This window comes from Parasteatoda tepidariorum, chromosome 10 (assembly GCF_982258835.1).
Source record: "Parasteatoda tepidariorum strain Cologne lab strain chromosome 10, Ptep-v5.0, whole genome shotgun sequence".
In the NCBI taxonomy this organism is placed as follows: Eukaryota; Metazoa; Arthropoda; class Arachnida; order Araneae; family Theridiidae; genus Parasteatoda; species Parasteatoda tepidariorum.
The window spans coordinates 51,488,234-51,507,666 of NC_141764.1; the positions used below are offsets into that span (position 1 = coordinate 51,488,234).

General features: G+C 29.4%; 1 protein-coding gene across 4 annotated transcripts in view; it reads right to left on the reverse strand.

Moving 5' to 3' along the window:
* The window catches only part of LOC107447369 (terminal uridylyltransferase 4), a 101,249-nt gene that overhangs the window by 13,237 nt on the left and 68,579 nt on the right, over positions 1-19,433 (reverse strand). For 3 of the 4 annotated variants that reach the window (XM_016062259.4, XM_016062261.4, XM_016062257.4), the window contains 7 exons: positions 13,719-13,769; positions 11,304-11,397; positions 8,027-8,113; positions 7,097-7,191; positions 6,854-7,015; positions 5,528-5,617; positions 4,442-4,567 (listed from right to left, as the gene is read on the reverse strand). In XM_016062259.4, coding sequence (XP_015917745.2) covers positions 4,442-4,567; positions 5,528-5,617; positions 6,854-7,015; positions 7,097-7,191; positions 8,027-8,113; positions 11,304-11,397; positions 13,719-13,769 — 705 coding nt within the window. The remainder of the gene's footprint in view (positions 1-4,441; positions 4,568-5,527; positions 5,618-6,853; positions 7,016-7,096; positions 7,192-8,026; positions 8,114-11,303; positions 11,398-13,718; positions 13,770-19,433) is intronic. The other variant, XM_043040574.3, reaches the window with a different exon arrangement.

The window sequence follows — 19,433 nt, forward strand, 5'->3', positions numbered from 1 at the left end:
TTCTCAGATTTGACTGTTCCGTATCCTCCCTGTAAATCCTAGAAACTAGAAGTACAAACTAGAGAAATTAGAAGTAGAAACTATACGGTAAACTTTATTAATAGGCAATGACAAAGTTTTTATTAATAGTTGTTTATTATAAAAATACGTTATATTTTACATAGCATATCCCAAGTGTTATCACATACTGGGTTAATCAGCATGCTACAAAAATAAATTTAAATAAAAGAAACATATCTTATCGAGGATGGTATAAAAGTTTTGAATTAAAAATTTATGATATTTTTATTTTAAATAAAATACAGTTAACGACGTTAAAATGGAAAATTGCCAGAGATGATCCTTTGTATTTAGTCAGATGTAAAATGAAGGGAATAGGAAAATAACATGCAAAATTTTTTCTCTTTTTGATTGAACTTTGTGTCTTTCATCGGCATTTGCTTACTGGACACTATACATGGTACAAGATTTTTAATAAACTTGATTTCATAAATATTTGATCAGAAACATACACACAGGCAAATATGGGAGCATGGGTGACAGGAACAACAGGCATTATAGAACCTATTATCATAGCAATATAGAATTATCTTTATAGCTCCATGATTTTAAATAATATATGAATTATTAGAAACTACACATGGATTCTCTTTATTGCTTATTGAACTACAATTTTAAAACAAACTAAATTAAAAACCCTTTAGAAGAAAAAGTTTTAATGAACAATCAGATACTTTTTTTGACATTTTCCAAACAATAAGTATAAGGAATTAATATTTTAATTACTTATAAAAATGTTTAATAAGTAATTTAAAATTTATGAAAAATTACTCACTATATCTATATTTTTTCTTTTTATCATCAAGCTAATCATTGATACAATGATACTGAACAATGCAGAAAATCTTCACACTTAGAAATATCATTGAGAAAAGCTTAGAATTTAACACCTCTTTATATTTAAACTTTATTGATTTCAGTAAAGCTTTTGATTCAGTTAAGAGAGAGAAATTATGGAAAATTTTATCATTTTATAATATACCAGAGAAATATATTAACATAATCAAAGATATGTATGATAACAGCAAAGCATGTATAGAAGTAAATGGAGAATTAACTGAATTCTTTTTGGTAAAAACTGGCCTGAGACAGGGATGTGTTTCATCAGGATTTTTATTTATACTGGTGATAGTGATGCAGAGCAAGGAGTCTCAAAATAGTAAGTGCGCCAAAAACATCGATAAAGTGAGCCAAAGGGTGAGTTTGGCGAAGTTCCCTCTTGCTGTAGGGGTTGCACCCATTTAGGAATCAGTAGAGAGTTTGCATAGCAGGGAAGATGTGACCTGTTTTTTGTGATGACACATCCTGGTGAGTGATTCCTAGATTCTTCCCCTTTTGTTCTACTTAATGTTGATGTAAATATGTAACCAAGAATAGTTCTAACACCCTGATCAAGTGTTTGAATTCATTTCAAGTTAGTTTAAATAATAAAGATAATATAATAATTTTAAATTCCGGGGGAAATCTAGGATGCTCACCAGGGGCCGGTGGTCCCTGGCTAATTTTTGGTGCAATTGGACTAATTGATATTATTTACTTATAAAACTGTTAGTATTACTTGCATTTAGAGTTTAGTGATGTCGGAAAAGAAATAAAGCAACAATTAGGACTGCCTGCTAGGACAATTGAGAATTGAGATGAAGTCTTGGCTTCAAAGTTACTGCATTAGGAGGTTTGCACACCGCCCCCATTGAGTGTTTACTGATCATATTTGCTGAGGCTCTACGTACTGTAGGTGCTACAATGACTGATCCCACTCACATGGTTCCTCCACCTATCCTTCAACGGGATTATCATGCTCCTCCAGTTTTATCATTTAGTCAGATTCCTCCACAACCACCATCGTTGCCAAAACCAGCTGCATCTCAAATACATGCTTCACCACTTCCTCCGAAAGTACTCAGCAGCCTACATCTGACTACAAGAGACGAAGCATTAGCTTGGACATTAGCCCGTGAGATCCAGCTCGACATTGTTTCCAGTGCCAGAAGATTTCTTCAAGGATTGTAACTTCGTGCTCTCGTGAACTTTTTCCTTGGACACTAATGAAATTTTTTCACTTTGATTCAGCTCGACATTGTTTATAGTGCCAGAAGATGTCTTCAGAAATCGCAACTTCCTGCACCCATGGACTTTTGCATTGGACACTAATAATTTTTTTTCACTTTTAGAGAACTAGGTTCCTTACCAGGTGCGTCAATGAATTTCTCGGTAGTCCCTCATCTGTGGCGGGGGAGGGATGATGCAGAGCAAGGAGTCTCAAAATAGTAAGTGCGCCAAAAACATCGATAAAGTGAGCCAAAGGGTGAATTTGGCGAAGTTCCCTCTTGCTGTAGGGGTTGCACCCATTTAGGAATCAGTAGAGAGTTTGCATAGCAGGGAAGATGTGACCTGTTTTTTGTGATGACTCATCCTGGTGAGTGATTCCTAGATTCTTCCCCTTTTGTTTTACTTAATGTTAATGTAAATATGTAACCAAGAATAGTTCTAAAATTAAAATATAACTTTAAATATGAGTTTTCTAATTTTTAACTAAAACTAACGTAATTCCTATTAACGTGATACACACAAGTGTATCAATAGACTGGATAATGCGAAACAGCTTGAAAGATGAAAAAAGAGGAATAAGGGGGAATTTCACAACTACTTTAGAAGACCTTGATTTTGCTGATGACATCGTACTTATTTCATCCAAATGTACAGACCTTCAGCTTAAAACAGACAAATTCAACAAATATTCAAATAGTGTAGGTTTATTCATAAACAAGAAGAAAACTAAAGTAATGAGAATAAATCAAAAGAAAAATGACAAAATTAAAATCGAAAATCACGAAATAGATGACATAGAGTCATTTAGGTTCTATTGTAGATAAAAAAGGTGGAAGTAGTGAAGATATTAGACAGAAAATAATCAAAGCAAGAACATGTTTTAAGGGATTACATAAATTTTGGAGAGAGTCAAATATTGAAATAGAGACAAAAATAGTTGTTTACAAAGCTATTGTTAGAGCAGTACTATTATATGGCGCAGAAACCTGGAAACAGACTAAGATCGAAATACAAAAATTAGAAACCTTTCAAAACAAATGTTTAAGATTTATTTTTAAAATTTTCTGGTCTTACAAAGTATCAAATCAAAATCTATTAAAGAAAGCTAAAATAAAAACAATAGAAGATGAAATTAAAAAACGAAGATGGAGCTGGCTCGGACATATCCTTAGAATGCCCAAAGAAAAAATTACATCTGTTGCGCTTACATGGGCCCCTGATGGTAGAAGAACAAGAGGAAGACCCAGACTTACCATCCAGCGCATGTTCTTGGGCGAATTAAAAGAATGTGGAATATCTGGCTGTGAGGAAGCAAAATCTATTGCTAGAGACAGGAGGCGTTGGAGGAATATGCTAGAGGTCTTAAGTGCCCAAAGTCAGATAGAGGATAAGTAAGTAATCATTGATAAAATAATCATTTATTAAAATAGGGATCTAGTTAATTCAGAGATCATAATAAAAATTAAAAAAATTGACAGTATGTAAAAACTTTAAACCCATTTTTTTTTCCAGTAATGAAATCCCTGCAAGGATATCCTTTCCAACTTTTTTTCGTAGCTATCAATTTGCGATCTATAATGTGTTATTTTTTTTAACCGTATTTACAACAAAGATAATTAAAATGAATTATATACATTATGGGCAGTGATTGTGAGTAACCCTTTATATCCAAAAATTTAAAACTTTAACACACCCACAAAATAGGGAATCTACTGAGGAAACAAATAATTTATAACTCATATTGCAAACTGACAACAATTGTCACTTTACACTGTGCTAACAAGACTTACTGCATGCCATAAGTCTAACAAATAAACTCAACAGGTTGCAAAGCCAGATTTTTTAATTATATATATATATATATATACACACATATATATATTTATATAATCTCAATATATATGTTACTATGAATGACTGAAAGTGGTTGTTGTTGACTTCCAGCTGTGAATGCTAAAAATAACATAATCATTTAGGTAAATGTCTGAAATATATACTAGATTTAGTTAAGTGCCACTACCCGTATACATTTGCTCCGTATGCACTACATCAATGTTTTTTTAAGGTCAAGTGCCACTACCTAGAGACATTTAAACAGTACTCCGAACACTGATGTTTCTCTTAATCTATCCTCAGCAGATATTGAAATATCGAATAAATATAATAATATCAACAAATAAATTAATATCAAATCGGATATAACAAATATTTCGGACATTCACCAAAGCGCCTATGTGATTAATGACATTCACTAGTAAAAGTCGGCATTCTGATGATATTAGTCATTTACGGTAACGTATATCTAGATATATATAACACAAATAAACATTACCTCTTTATGAAGAATTGGAAAGACAGGCAAAACTGGAGGATTTATTTGCTGAAGATAATGAATAGTCATGATTATATAAGAGTAGGATGACAATGTTTTTGTCACACAATCTGCAATTCCAGATTTCTACAGAAAAAAATATATATTTACAATTACAAACACATCTATAACATATTTTTTACTTCTTTAAATGTAAAGTAAATAATTATTAAATATAAATAAAAAGTTAAAAAAAAAGTAAAAATAAAACATAAAGTGTCCTTTTTTTGTAGGTGCTGTTTTTCAATAGCCGTTGAAGCTGTTTCAATTACTGTGGAGGAAATTTTAAACAGTACTTTCTATTGCTACATCAATGGTCTCTTTATATCTTTTAAAGGTCCTTCAAAATAACTCCTTTATTCTGCATAAGTAGCATTTTCAGAGTTGTTAAATAGGCAGAAAATTGAATTTCCCACACAATGGAAATGGTATCAACAAATGACCTATCAAAAGAACAAATCTTTTGTTGACCAAAAACAATTCCTATCCATTTCCTTTTTTGACTGCATACTATTGAAATCAATATTTGGTGTTATTGATGTCAAAAGCGATGTAAAGATGCTTTTTTTTTTCCTTGTCTCTTGCAGAAACTCCGACTCTAGTTCACTATCTGCAGGCAAAAGTAGTCTACTTTATAACAGTATTTTAAATAAACATATTTGTTCAAAATAAAAGGAAAAGGGACAAATGTGTTCATTTCATCCTTTAGTCTTTTTTATTGTTGTTTTAACATGAAATATATGTATTTATTTACAACAACAAGCTTACTAAAATGATAATTCTACTTGATATTGTGAATAGATGTTAAGATGGAACTTAACAGAATTTCAAAAAATTAGATTTAGGGGCATAAAAATTAGCAACATAACTGGAAATAAATCTTAACTGTATAAGTAATAAGTAAAAATATTTGTTTTTATAACTCTGAAATTGATTTTAAAATCTTAACTATTCATATGATTTACATAAATAAAGAAACATGTGTATATAATAAAATAATACCGTAAAATAAAATAAAAACATATGAACTGAAAGAGAGCAAACAACCTTAGCAAGAAGCTTTAACGCACAGCCAAGCATTTTGCAACGTTTATCAAATTCTGCATAAGTATTTAGAAGTCTGGAATTGTGTACAGCCTGTGATACAAGAAAATGAATAAATAAATAAATTATGCTATAAAAGTATTTTATAAGAAGAAACAATAAAATTGAAATCTAAGACTAAATCAATTCAATATGGACAAAACATTTTATTAAACATTCTCTACCTATTTTTATATTCTAAAATATATAAAAGTATTTTAATTGTTTTACAATATTGTTCTCTTGTAATTTTTGCACGTTTATCTTTTAAATTGCTCTTTTAAATTATTCTTTTAATTGACACTTTTAATATATTGCTGTTTTAATGTTTAGCACCTTACATGATTTTAGCTGTTCTACGCCCGCCATGTTCATGGGCTGTTGCCATGTCTGATGTGTATTTTATGTAATTTATGTTTCTACTGTTCTCTGGATATTTTTTTTTGTTGATTTTAATAAACATTTACCCGTATGCCCTAAATAAGGGCGGGTCGGGGTAAATTCTTCCATATTCTAAAATATATATCACATAAAATATACATCAGGCATAAGAGCACTAATGCCATACTATAATTGTATAAATTGAAGAACAATTAAAACATATATTATGTTAAGAAAGGGAAAAGATCTGACTAATTAATAGACATTTGTTGCTTTTTTTAAAATTTTTATATATGTATTAAGCTTAGCATAATGATATTTAGCATATATCATAATTTCCAAACTGCAAAAAAAAAAAAAAAATAATAATAATAAATATAAGTAAGAAAAGAATGATGGCATGGTAACCAAAATTTTTATTGTATGAGGATAGCATAAAAATTTCGATATTATTTTGTACCAATTACCAGACATTAATAGTTACTTTTTTTAAAATGGTTAGAAAATATTAAGCTTAGAATAATATTTAGCACATATTATGGAACAATAAATCCAAAATTGTGCTGGGAAAATGATGACAAAGTACAAAAAATAAATTTTCCTGCAATATGAGTATAGTATAAAAATTTAGACATTATTACTTTAAAAAATTGCAAAGCAATGAGCTTATTTTTATTTACAGATAATTTTTAGAAAAATAATTTAAACTATATATGTTTCATACTAAATATAATTTTTGTATTGTAAGCTTTGAATTACATTGAAACTGGCTAATTCTCTAGCAAATGATGTATTGGCAACATTTTAATAGCATCAAAACATCGATTACATAAGGATTTTTAAAAAAAATTAATAATTATACTCACTATATATATTTATGAGACACAATAAGTCAATTAGAATTCTTACCAGAGCATTTGATAAGCTAATCTCACATTTCCAGCCTAAACTTTCAATGGAAGAAAATTTTATGAGAGGAATTTTAGCAAAATAAATCCCAATCACATTTTCATATGTATTGTCTCTTCTCAAAAAATTAGCCACACCTCTCAATATTTGTGCAGGCTTTATCTAGAAAAGAATAAAAGATTTATATGAAAACTTAAAAATTTTTGAAATTTCAAAATCTGAAACAAACTAAAAGTAACTTACACGCATTTCTTCTCTAAATGACATACATATGTCCAAGTCACTGCTTGTGAAGCCAAAACCATTCACCGAAGAACCATAAAGTGACAAATTTGCTACTGTAAAATACAAATATTTTTTACAAAATTACAATCATTATTCAGAATTATGGTGTTAAAAGTAAAAATTCAATGCTTAAGAACACATGAAACTATATTGCAAAATGGAAATATCTTTCTTTTTTTAAATTAGAGTTAAAATTCCAATTTTACATTTAATACTTTACCCTCAAAGTATATTTATTCATTAATTTAATGCTACTCACGTTATTTAGAGCTAAGGAATAATAATAATAAAAAATTGCCATATTTTTCTACAAAAATGTTAAAAATGCAATTTTAAAAAGCAATGATTAGGAACACTTAATCACTAACTTTGATTAAATAAATAACGTTATGTTTATGAATATGTGTTTAGATTGTACATAATAATTTAAGTCGTTAAAAAGAAAGTTTGCGTAAACGGCAGAAAGAAAACACAAATTAGAAAGTAATGTAGAAAATAAAGTTTCCAAAATTATGATATGTACAGTCACAATTTAATATTTAAAGAACAAAAAAAAATTATCAAATTCACACAAATCATCAACAAGGAAAGTGGGACTAACATCAAAACCAGTTTCATGGCTAGAGGTAACTTACTCATAACATTACAGTACATACATACATTAGATACATTAGGTAAAAGCCTACAATAAGAACTATTAGACTACTTTATTACTATACCATTAAAACAGTTTAATAAAATATTAATTTACAACCTCCAATAAAATTACTTTTTTTACACTATTTCAAGCTAAGTTTCCAAAAATAAACATTTAGAACGGTGATTATGGAACAGTTTATATTATAACAGATATTCAGAATACTTCTAAATAACATTAAAAATACTTACATTTAAATTTCTTTTGGATAAATTTCTCAAGAACACTAACAAAAGCTTTTCTACCTTTAATGTTTCCTTCGGATAATACATTTTTTCCTATTTATGGGGAAAATACATTAGTAGCAATAAAATAATTGTAAATAAACTCAAAAATATAAATCAATTAAATTATAATTCAGTAAACACAAACTCAAAAAGTGAGAGAGATTTAATTTCCTTCAAGATGGCAGCACCAAGGAACTGACATCAGTAAGTGAATTTAAGTAGCATTCACAATAAGTAGCAAACGGATAGTTTTTGTGAGTAAAGTTTCTCTAAATTAAAATCAGTGCAACAGAAATCTTAAATTAAATGTCAAATACAGATATCTGCTAGCAAGAGAATAAAGACTTATAATATATTCAAAGAAATAGGATTATTTTCGTAATCAGGAAACAAGTGGTTGGCCAGAGCTATCTGTGATATCAAAATCACTCTGAAATTTTTGAGACACAGGCAGATGAGAAATGGTAGAAATATTTGATTTGATTTGAAAATATTAATTATTTCAAACTAAATGATGATTTTTTAATTGACTTATTGCAAGTAATTTAGCATAAAATAAATTTTAGACAGGAGGATAAATGGAGTCAAAGAGATTTATAATTGAAAAGTTAATTTAAATCAAGAAGAATGTGCTCAATATATATTTGGACAGCTGCGACGACTCAGGGCATCCTTCCAATGTGGCTAACCTGGTTCGAAACCCAGTGATGGCAGGTCGATATGAATCTGCATCCGGCTTGCATCAATCACAGTCCCTTTGCTGCCAGGCTAACAGTGGGAGGTATTCGTGGTTTTCCTCTCCAAGTAATGCAAATGTGGGTTAGTTCCATCAAAAAGTCCTCCATGAAGGCAAATTTCTCCCAATACTTGATACAGGAGTTCCCTTGACTTCTGGATTGAGTTCAAAATTACAAGGATACAGAGTTGAACATTAGTAGTCGTAAATAAAAAAAAAATTAAAAAATTAGGTTGGCTGTTCACCGACGGTTATAAAATAAAAATATATATACATTTGGAAATGAAGATCTAATATTGTCCTGCATACATAAGGTTAATAGAATTTCACAGGGTTCACTATCCTTTTCATATCAGAATGAAAAACACACAGGAAGACCATCGTCAGCTGTAATTCCAGATAATGTGTCTGCCACATAGAAAATATTAATCAATGATAATTGCAGTACCTACCTATTGATTCACTAGGAACTTAACAATAGATAGCCCATCATACCTAACATTATCAAATAAAGAGTTGCATACTTAAAAAAAAAAACAATTTGTTATTGATTTACCCATAATTTAACTGAGCATGAGGAGCTTAAAGAAATCCTTTAATCAATCATCTAAAAATGGTAGCCACTACATTATTTTTATAATTGTAAATGTTGATGAAATGTACACATCATTTTGTGACATTCAAATATGTTAAAATATAAAATGGGAGTTTTTAAAGACGACCCTGTGCTTCCACACACACAATGGTGAAAAGATAATATGCTATGAAAAGTGTTTTCTGTTTTCTTCAGAAGTGCAGGATGGGTTAAAGTCATCCAGCTGATATGACAGCTAACTGGTACATAACTATATGTCCTCCAGACAGTCTGCAAGAACCGAATGTTAGACAACACTTGCTTCACTATGACAATGAATTTTCTCCTTCAACAAGATTGATAAACGAGTTCCTTGAACACAAAAACACATCAAAGTAATAGTATGTCCACTTAATTCATACATAAAGTTATTAATAAAGAGTATAAATAAAAAAATAGTTTGCCATTAATTTACTGAGCAAGAGCAGCATGTGTGAACCAGTAAAGAAATCCTTTAATAATGTACCTAAAAATGGTAGCCCCCACTCTATTTTTAAAATTGTAAATGGTGAGGAAACATACACACCATCTTTTGATGTACAAGCATGCCTAAATGCCATTATCTTCAGAAATACAGGAAGGGTTAAAACTGTCAAGATGGTAGAACAGCTAACTGGTACACTAGTAAATGCTCTTCAGATAGTCTGCAAGGTTTGAATGTTAGAGGACACTTGCTTCCCTATGACAATACATTTTCTCACTCAACATGATTGAGAAATGAGTTCCTTAAACACACCAAAGCAATAGAATATCCACCTTATCTAGCTAAGTAAGACTACTAGCTATTTTTAATTCACCAAAAAATGATGAGGCGTCTTTTCTATTTCAAAAAGGACACAACCGATGAGGCTACAAATGCATTTTTCTCATTGATTCCAAGAAGGCTGGAGGCAAAAAAAAAAAAATAATTATGTGGCATCTTTTCTATTTCAAAGAGGAGACAACAGATGAGGCTACAAATGCATTTTTCTCATTGATTCCAAGAAGGCTGGAGGCAAAAAAAAAATGATGAGGCGTCTTTTCTATTTCAAAGAGGAGACAACAGATGAGGCTACAAATGCATTTTTCTCATTGATTCCAAGAAGGCTGTAGGCAAAAAAATGATGAGGCGTTTTTTCTGTTTCAAAGAGGAGACAACAGATGAGGCTACAAATGCATTTTTCTCATTGATTCCAAGAAGGTTGGAGGCCATTAAACTTTGAAAAATTTACCGGAAAAAAAAACATTGATGCTGGAGGATACTTTGAACACTCCCAAAGTTAGGGAAATGTAACTTCAAAAACCTAGGCAATAACATTTCCGAGTGACTCTAGTATCATTGATAGTGCCATGTTAAGTAGAGTATGACAGTAACTGAATATATAGTGTATTTCATTTCACTATTAAACAGTTTTGTTTTTATATTGAGTAAAATTCAAAGTTTCAACAAAGAAATTAAAAAATAAATTAAAAGTAAATATTAAAAAAATTTATTTTAATTCAGCATCTAAGTACTTTTAAAAAATCTTAATTTAAATTTTTAGGTCGTACTTTCCCCAAGAAATGAGAATAATTTAGAGAAATAGAATCATATTCAGTAGTTTAAATATAACACTAAGATAAATCTAAGAACATCAAAAATATCTGTAAATAAACTTTAAATAATAAAAAAATTGATTATTTATTATATATAAATATAATGGCTAATGATGATTAAATACAAAATTTAAATAGATTAAAAAAACTAAACTAATATGCATTACAATGATAAGGTTTTTTTATTTTCCTTTCAGCATCACTGTTTTTCAGTTTTATGATTGAGAACATATCAGAAATAAATGGATATTTATGACCAAAAATCATAGTCACCTTTAATAATGTATTTTACTTACCAACCACATCGTCCAGAACGCTTCTGACATATTTTAAAGAGTTTTGATCTATTTCTGGTATTTTGTCAATCACTGGAATTAATTTATAGCAAGCCTAAAAATATATGCAATTTTTACAAGTTACACTAATGTAATCACTAATGAAAATGAAACAAAAAAATTCTTAATACAAATACATAGTTTTATTGCACTTCAAACAATTGCTATAATATGATTTTATTGCAATTAGATTATTGACATGATTAGTATTGAAAACTGATAAAAACAGTAAAAAACTGATTAAAAACGTAAAACAGCTAAGAGGATATTTTCAAATCATCATATGTGTGAAATAGTATATTTGAAATTATTATACAAATATATGAATACATCCTAATATAAAGATATATAATATATTTGTTTACTTATTTGTTTAGAGCAGCGATTCCCAAATGCTGCTTGTGGAACTCTAAAGTTGTGCGGAAGGGACACAAGGGTTCCGAGTGTTTTAAATTAGTAATATTTTATGAAGCCTGTTATTATACTTATATCTAAACAATAAGCTATAATTTACTTGATATTTTGGTTATTTTTATAAAATTATTTAAGTAAAATGCCTGCAAAAAAAAGAAGCAGCAAAATTTATAAAAAATTTCTTTAATATTTCTCATCAACTTTTCAATTTGAAATAAAATAACCAAATTCAAAAATAACCAATTATGTTTCGCTGCTACCTATTCTCAATGTTTATAAGAGTTATTTTTCTAAAACTATAATTCAGCTCATTTTATTCGTTTTCATCAAATATATGCACCAAAAATAAATTCAGAACTATACTAGATACTGCTACAGTCCTGCCAATTTAATTGTTGACATAAAATCTATTATTGTAAGAATTCTATTGATAAAACAGATATCGAAAAAATTTCATTATACCCATTGAATACTATCATAATAATATATATATCATAATAATATATGTATCATAATAATATCATTTATAAAAAATATACAATCAGTGATTCAATTCAACATTTTTTTCCAACAATGTCCACAGCTTTTGATAAATTTTATTTACATATTTGGGGTTCTGTCAAAAGATGCTCAATCATTTAGGTTTATGTAGCTGTAAAAGATTGGTAACCACTGGTTTAGAGGAACCATAAGAAATCACCACACTAATAATAATGCCAATGATGCGTAATAAATATTGGTATTTACTATAAGGACTACAGAAATAAGCTTTTGCGACTCGTCAAAAGGTTTACATGCTGGAGAAAATTGCTTGAAAGCAGTAACTTTTGACAATCATGAACAATAGTATCATGCCAAATGATACTAAATACAGTTAATCTTTATGTTGACAAGACAATTTTTAAAAATGTATTTTGCTTAATGAAAAAATGCAAAGTTTCTGGGATGGTCAGAAAAAAAGTAATAAAATAAAAAGTTAAAAAATTGGTTTAAGTTACATAAAAAAAATTATGCATCATTAAATCAATTGCCAAATTGAAGCAACAAGTATTTTTTGAGGCCGAGTGAAAATTTCGTAAGTACCTAAAAATATAATATTCTCACAATTAAAAACTATTCCAGCCTAATAAAAAACACTTTTTGTTTTAAATTATTTCAGCGCAGAAATTTCGATGCAGCAATCTTAAAAACACATATTTTCAACTTCTCTCTATAATTAATAATATTTACCTTAAAAAAATATAATTAATAATACCTATAATTAATAATATATATATAATCTTTCTATAATTAATAATATCTATATATAAAAAATATAAAGCAACAATCCCTGATCTAAACTGCCCAAGAAACCTCTCCTCTACAATAGCTAGGCTACGTACTAGACATTTCAAGGGTATGAAGATCTCACGCAACAGTATAAAATCCTATCCCATCTGCAAGTACTGTCCTCATTTGTAACTAACTCCAGACCATGCTTTTGACAGCCAGGCCATTATCGGCTCCCTCTTTCAACTTGGAGCACCCCCCATTGAAATTCTCCATGGCCATCGCGCTCCAGAACTTGTAAATCTTGTTATCAAGACTTTTGGAGGACTCTAATCTTTGCACTAGCACTGCATGCATAGACATGACAACAACATAAAAAATATACAATCAGTGATTCAATTCAACATTTTTTAGTCTTAAGAGTGAGCTTAGTATAAGTGCTGATAAAATAAACGTTTATCTAAATAAATCCATGCTAATAATCTTAAAATATAATTAAATTTTAATTTAATAAGTAAAAAAATTAACAATTAAGTTTCCATTTAAATTTTAAATACACCTTTAATTTAAAAAAGCAATGTAATATTAACACCATAAGGACACCCTAGATTATCATGTTTAGCATATGATGGTAGGTAATCCTAATTCTACATCATATATCTAATATTATAAAAACAGCAATATATTACTAACACCACAAGGACCTCCAAGCTCAATGCAATCTGCACATGATGGTAGGTTATCCTAAAATAGAAAAATAAGAATTAGTAATGAAATAACTACACACAGAAAAACTTCTAAATCTTCTAACAGTTCTGCAAGAAGAAAGTCCCATTTTGCATTAAATAGCAAACAATGTTTTTGATTATTATATATATATATATATAAAAAAACAGAGTTTGGATAGAAGGAATATCAAAAAACGTCCATTAACACAAGCCTTAACTGGTGAAATAAAAAACTTTCTTGTTAACATAAGACATCTTGGATTTAGGTTAAATTTTTTTTATTTTTGTTTGATTTAAATTTTTTTTTTGACTAATGTTATGTGATAGAATATTATTCTACCTTTAAAATAATGTAGTTTATAATAGCTTTGCTTTATCAGACTAGGAAAAATAGCACTTGTACACTCTTAAGACTTCCGCAGATTTTCTCAAAAAATGTTCAGCATAGATGTCATAAGTATTTTTACATAGGTTCCAAAAAACCACAATATTAAAACATTAAATACATGATAGAATTGAACAAAAAAGAAAAAAAAGTAAAAGATTTCTCAGAGTAGATTGAAAAATATAAATTGATATCATCTAATGTAATTTGTTTTTTTAAAAAAAGAAAGAAAAATCATGCAGAATTAAAAATTTAATAAAGAGCAAATAGAAAAGTGGTATGAGAGTCTTTTATTAGCATTGTCATTAATAGACATTTTCAATAACAAAATATAAAAATTATAAGGCAATAATTAAGAAATAACAGTATTTAAAAAAAAAATAATTGAAAGAGAACTGAAAATATAACCAGAGAGATGGCACATACATGAAAAAACTTCAACTATTTATTAACAACAATTTAAGAAGAATCTCATATATCAAAGGGTTCCATAAAATTTGTAAAGTAGAAATCATTGGTGCAACAAAAGAGAAAAAAATTGAACTGGAAATGGATTGGTCAAGTTCTATGTAAACCTAAGAAAGTTAAAGTAAAACAAAGTTTTTATTGGAACCCTCAGAGCAATATAAAAATAAAGAGGAAGAACTAAAAAATACTTGGCAAAGGGTGATTATAAATGAATTGAAAACAATAAGCAAGACATGGAAAGAGATAAAATATCTGGCCACAAATAAAATGAGATGGCGAGTTATGATAGATGCCTTTTACTTCTGAGTAAAAAGAAATAAGTTTTTACATAACCAAATACTGTTGTTCACAAATTGATGTCACATTTGTTACAATACGCTTATTTTTTAAACTACATAATTAGAATTTACTTATAACCACACTTGTTTAACAATTAAAACTGTTTAGAACAGAAGTATAAGCGGCTATTTTGAATGTTTTAAATCTGGTTGATGTAGTAGAAGCTTTTTAATGATGAGTGTTTTTTTTATACATCAAATTAAGATAATAAGTTACATAAAGAAAAGTTTTTCTTTCATCAAAATAATTTGGTTTATTAAAGTTTATTTTATTTTTTTTAAAAAAGAACAAAATCAAGTTTTATAAATGTTCTGGAATTATTTAGCTTCCTAAATTTTTGTTCTTAAGAACGTTTTGTCTGTCACCTTATCTGCTAAAAAAGGCTTGGCAACCAACATGATATTATTTACAAGTTTTTTTTTTTTTTTTTTTTTAGATTTTAAATTACATGTTAGAAAAGTAATAATATTAAAGTTTCATAGGAAGCATCTTTGCGGAAAACACTTAAAATTAATAGGAATTATGATAACAGATTAGACAATTTTTATCATATCTAGCTAAAAAAAATATATATCAATACTTAATGAAAAAAAGAACTGAACAAAAAATAATTTAAATAGTAAAGATGTATGTGTCTATTTATTTTTAAAAATTACATATCCCCAAAAAACATTTTTTCTTCCTTTTCTAGTTTTTCAATGATACTTAATTTTGAAAAGGACCCTGGAACGAGATTTCTACTTAACTAAGTAGATTTTATAATTTTTACTTTCTGTTAAATATTCACTAAATAAAAAGTAAACTTAATAAAGTCTTTTTTTCAATTTGCATTTTATTTTCATAAAAAAAAACACACATGAGTCATTAAAAGACATTTAACTAACATTTTTGTCAGCTCAAAATGTTAATATTTAGATTCCAGATTAAAAGAGTTCAAAACATTAGTTTCTCTCCATCAAATATAAGCTTATACACAAAAATTAGTATATTCCACATGCTGATCATGGACAAGTGTAAAGTCGAACATAAATTTAAAAAAATACTACCAGTACTGATCAATTGCATAATAGAAAAAATCAAAAGATGATAAGAAAAGAAATTAAATTTCAACTTTAAGTTTGTTCAAACCTATAATATATAGAAATTAAATTTTATCAGTTATTAATCATCTAAAATTATTACATAGAATTTAATAATAATTTTTAAAGCTAAATCAAAACCTGCTGGTATAATTTGGGAGGAAGGCAAGAATAAAAACAACAAATGTCTATGATTGCCTGGGGAAGTGGTGGGGAAGCATTTATTATTTTTATCTAACAGCAGGCACTGAATTTTTGTTCTTCACATCGGAAGATGCCGGAAGTGCTGCTCATTTAACGTTACCCAGTGGGCACCTGTGAACCTAAGCCATGGAGGCGAGCAACATTACCCATGCCACACTGCCACAGATACCCATTCACAGGGTGGGCCACATTCACACATCAAACAACAGAGAACAACACACAGAGACAGAATCATCCCCGCCCTGAGCGGGATTCAAACCCGCAGCCACTGGCTTCACAGTCAGGCACACTGTCCCCGCAGCCACTGGCTTCACAGTCAGGCACGCTGTCTGCTCAGCCACCTGGCCGGTGTAAAAGCATTTATAAGAAACACTTAAAAGTTTTATCAAGCAATCAAATTAGTTCCAATGTTTTTATTCCTGTCTTCTATGAATAGTTCAGGGTTCCCACTCTATAATGAGATTGAAATTCAAGGACTTTCCAGGACTTTTCAAGGACCTCAACAAAATTTTCAAGGACCTTAATCTAAGACCAATTTTAAAAATTATTCTCTTCTATTTTACTAGAAGCAACAATGCTTGTTGTGGCAATAATTAATTTCAAATATAATACCTAAATGCTTTTCCTATATAGAGAGAAGAGAGTATATGTATTATGGACTAAAATTTATATTTTTTTAAAAACAACCCTACTGGTTTTAGATATTAATTCACAAAATCATTTTCAGCACAATCTATAACTAATGGTAATGAGGTGTTAATGGTGAAATCCTTTAATCCTGTGTATTTCCATGTGAAGGCTGCATGAAAGACAGAGCTAAACCTTAGGTATTCCATATTCCATGACTATTCCATAACCCCCTCCTCTCCTCTATTAAACATCGTTTCTGAAATTATTCATCCATAATTTACACAACCTTCTCTAAATGTTATGCAGCAACAATTCTTTCTGAAAATAAAAATTAGAAGGAACATATCCCATTTTCACCATGTTTAAAAGCATTATTCGTTATGTGTAATCCACAACTGCCAATGAATATGACCTGGTGGGAATATTTCTCTCTAAATTCACACTGAAGCTTCTAATAGAATTTCCAATCGACATAGGGTCCATCCATGGATAATTGAAGTAATTTAGACAGCTTTTAACCATCATCCATGCATTTGTAAAAAGAGGACAGAAATATTTTCTGCAGTTCCATGACCCATAAATTGGGAGGTAAGATACTTAGTGCAAATTTTATTATCAATTCCTTACCATAATGTCCATTTTAGATTGTAGAGACTGATTTAACGTCTCATCAAAGAGTACAGTGTAGCAATCAACATTCTTCAGCTCATTTATAAGAATCCCTTTGAAGTATAGTGCCAATCCAAAGGAGCCCAAATAGGCTCACTTTGTGGCACTACAAAAAAATTGTCTCGCTATACAGCTATCAGAAACATTTTGGAGAACAATTTACTAATCCCTTCACAGGAGTTACATGAATAATTACTAGTGATGCACTTCTGACTCCAGAGAATTTCAGCATCAAGCACATTCCTTTTGACCAGATAAGAAGACAATGTTACCTCGGCCACTAAAGTTTCTGTTTCACTTGGGGCACACGATGTTGAAGGAGTATTTACACCAGATGAATTAGATGACGATGTCTTTGGAAAAAGAGAACTCGGGGCATGAGACTGCTTTTTTGTTTTACCTTTCTTTCATGTGTGATTTCAGAGCAGATTCTTCCATTTTTGCGATATCGATCTCCTTCATGCATAATCGGCACTTGGCTCTGAACTTCTTTTCGGGCATCGATAAAATCCATTCTTTATAAGCTTGATTATTCATCCATTGGGGATTAAAATAGCACTTCCCAGGCATAACTAGTCTAAACTACATAACACAAATACGAAGCCGTGCCTTTGCGAATACGCTTTACAATAAAGTTTTGGAATGACGCAAACGTAAGGACAAGTGCGGATGGTAAAACGGCAAATTTATTGAAAACTACAAGGTACATATTGTTACAAAATTCGAGAGTATTCCAGTTTCGATAAGAAAAAAGAAGATCTAAGCATATGCGACAGAAGATGAAGTGGAGTCTCGCCCCGAACGCATTTATTGTCTGCTGTGCTCCGCGCGCTTAGCAGACACCAAGACGCTAGGCCCGGTTAGAAACGGTGGCGTTAAAAACTACGTGAGAGAGCTCGGGAACAAAACAGAAAGAACGAGAAAGATAAAAAGGGCCGTCGGCAGTATTGGACAAATTCAAGGACCTATCAAGTTTTTCAAGGACCTAAGACGTTTTTCAAGCACTTTCAAGGACCTAAATTTAGCAAAAAAAAATTCAAGGACTTTCAAGGACCGTGGGAACCCTGGTAATTCATCAGATTTTATTTTTTCCACACTTCATATTTTTTTCTTTTCTCTTTAAAGAAAATACTTTTTTTAATTACATTTTTAAAAAGTATTTTAAAAGTAAATATTAAAAACAATAACAAACAAACATACAACTGCCTCATGTTCTTTACCCTCTTCATACTTACATAGTATTAGCATAGCCATCTCAAGCAGCATTGCTTGAATTCAAAATTCTCCTTCTCAGAATTGCTCTAAATTTATCATACATTGATGTAGAGACCTAAACTCTAAAACATTCAGGTGGTAAAATGGTCCTATTTACTCACATAACAGTACTTGTTTGCCCACAATGTGTCACACAAACTCTTAATTTTATTGTAAATGCATATTCATTATTTGTGTACAGAAAATGAAGTTTTAAAAACAATCATTACAAGGGATAGACATAAACTTCTGATTAAAGAATTTATAGAGTTTAGTTTTTTTACGAAAAGCTTTGCTTTTGAAATGACCTTTTACATATGACATATTAATATTTTTAACAGGGACCATTTTTTTTTAACAGAAAATGATTTAAGTTGCAACAAAACTAAATTGTACAAAATTTATGCAAATAACATCAGAGCAATGCTTCTAAACCTTTAAAATTTGATATTTATTTTAAACATATTTTTTAGAAAACAGCAATTCAAAATCACGAGCATCATCATCATAATAAACAACTAGAACTTTGCTAACTTTTTTTAAACTTGATAACTGACAAGCAAAAAAGATAAGAATAATACATTATTTCAGTTAATTTTTAACATTAAAAAAGTAAATAATAAATATTGAAATTAAAAAAAATTTTTTTTGG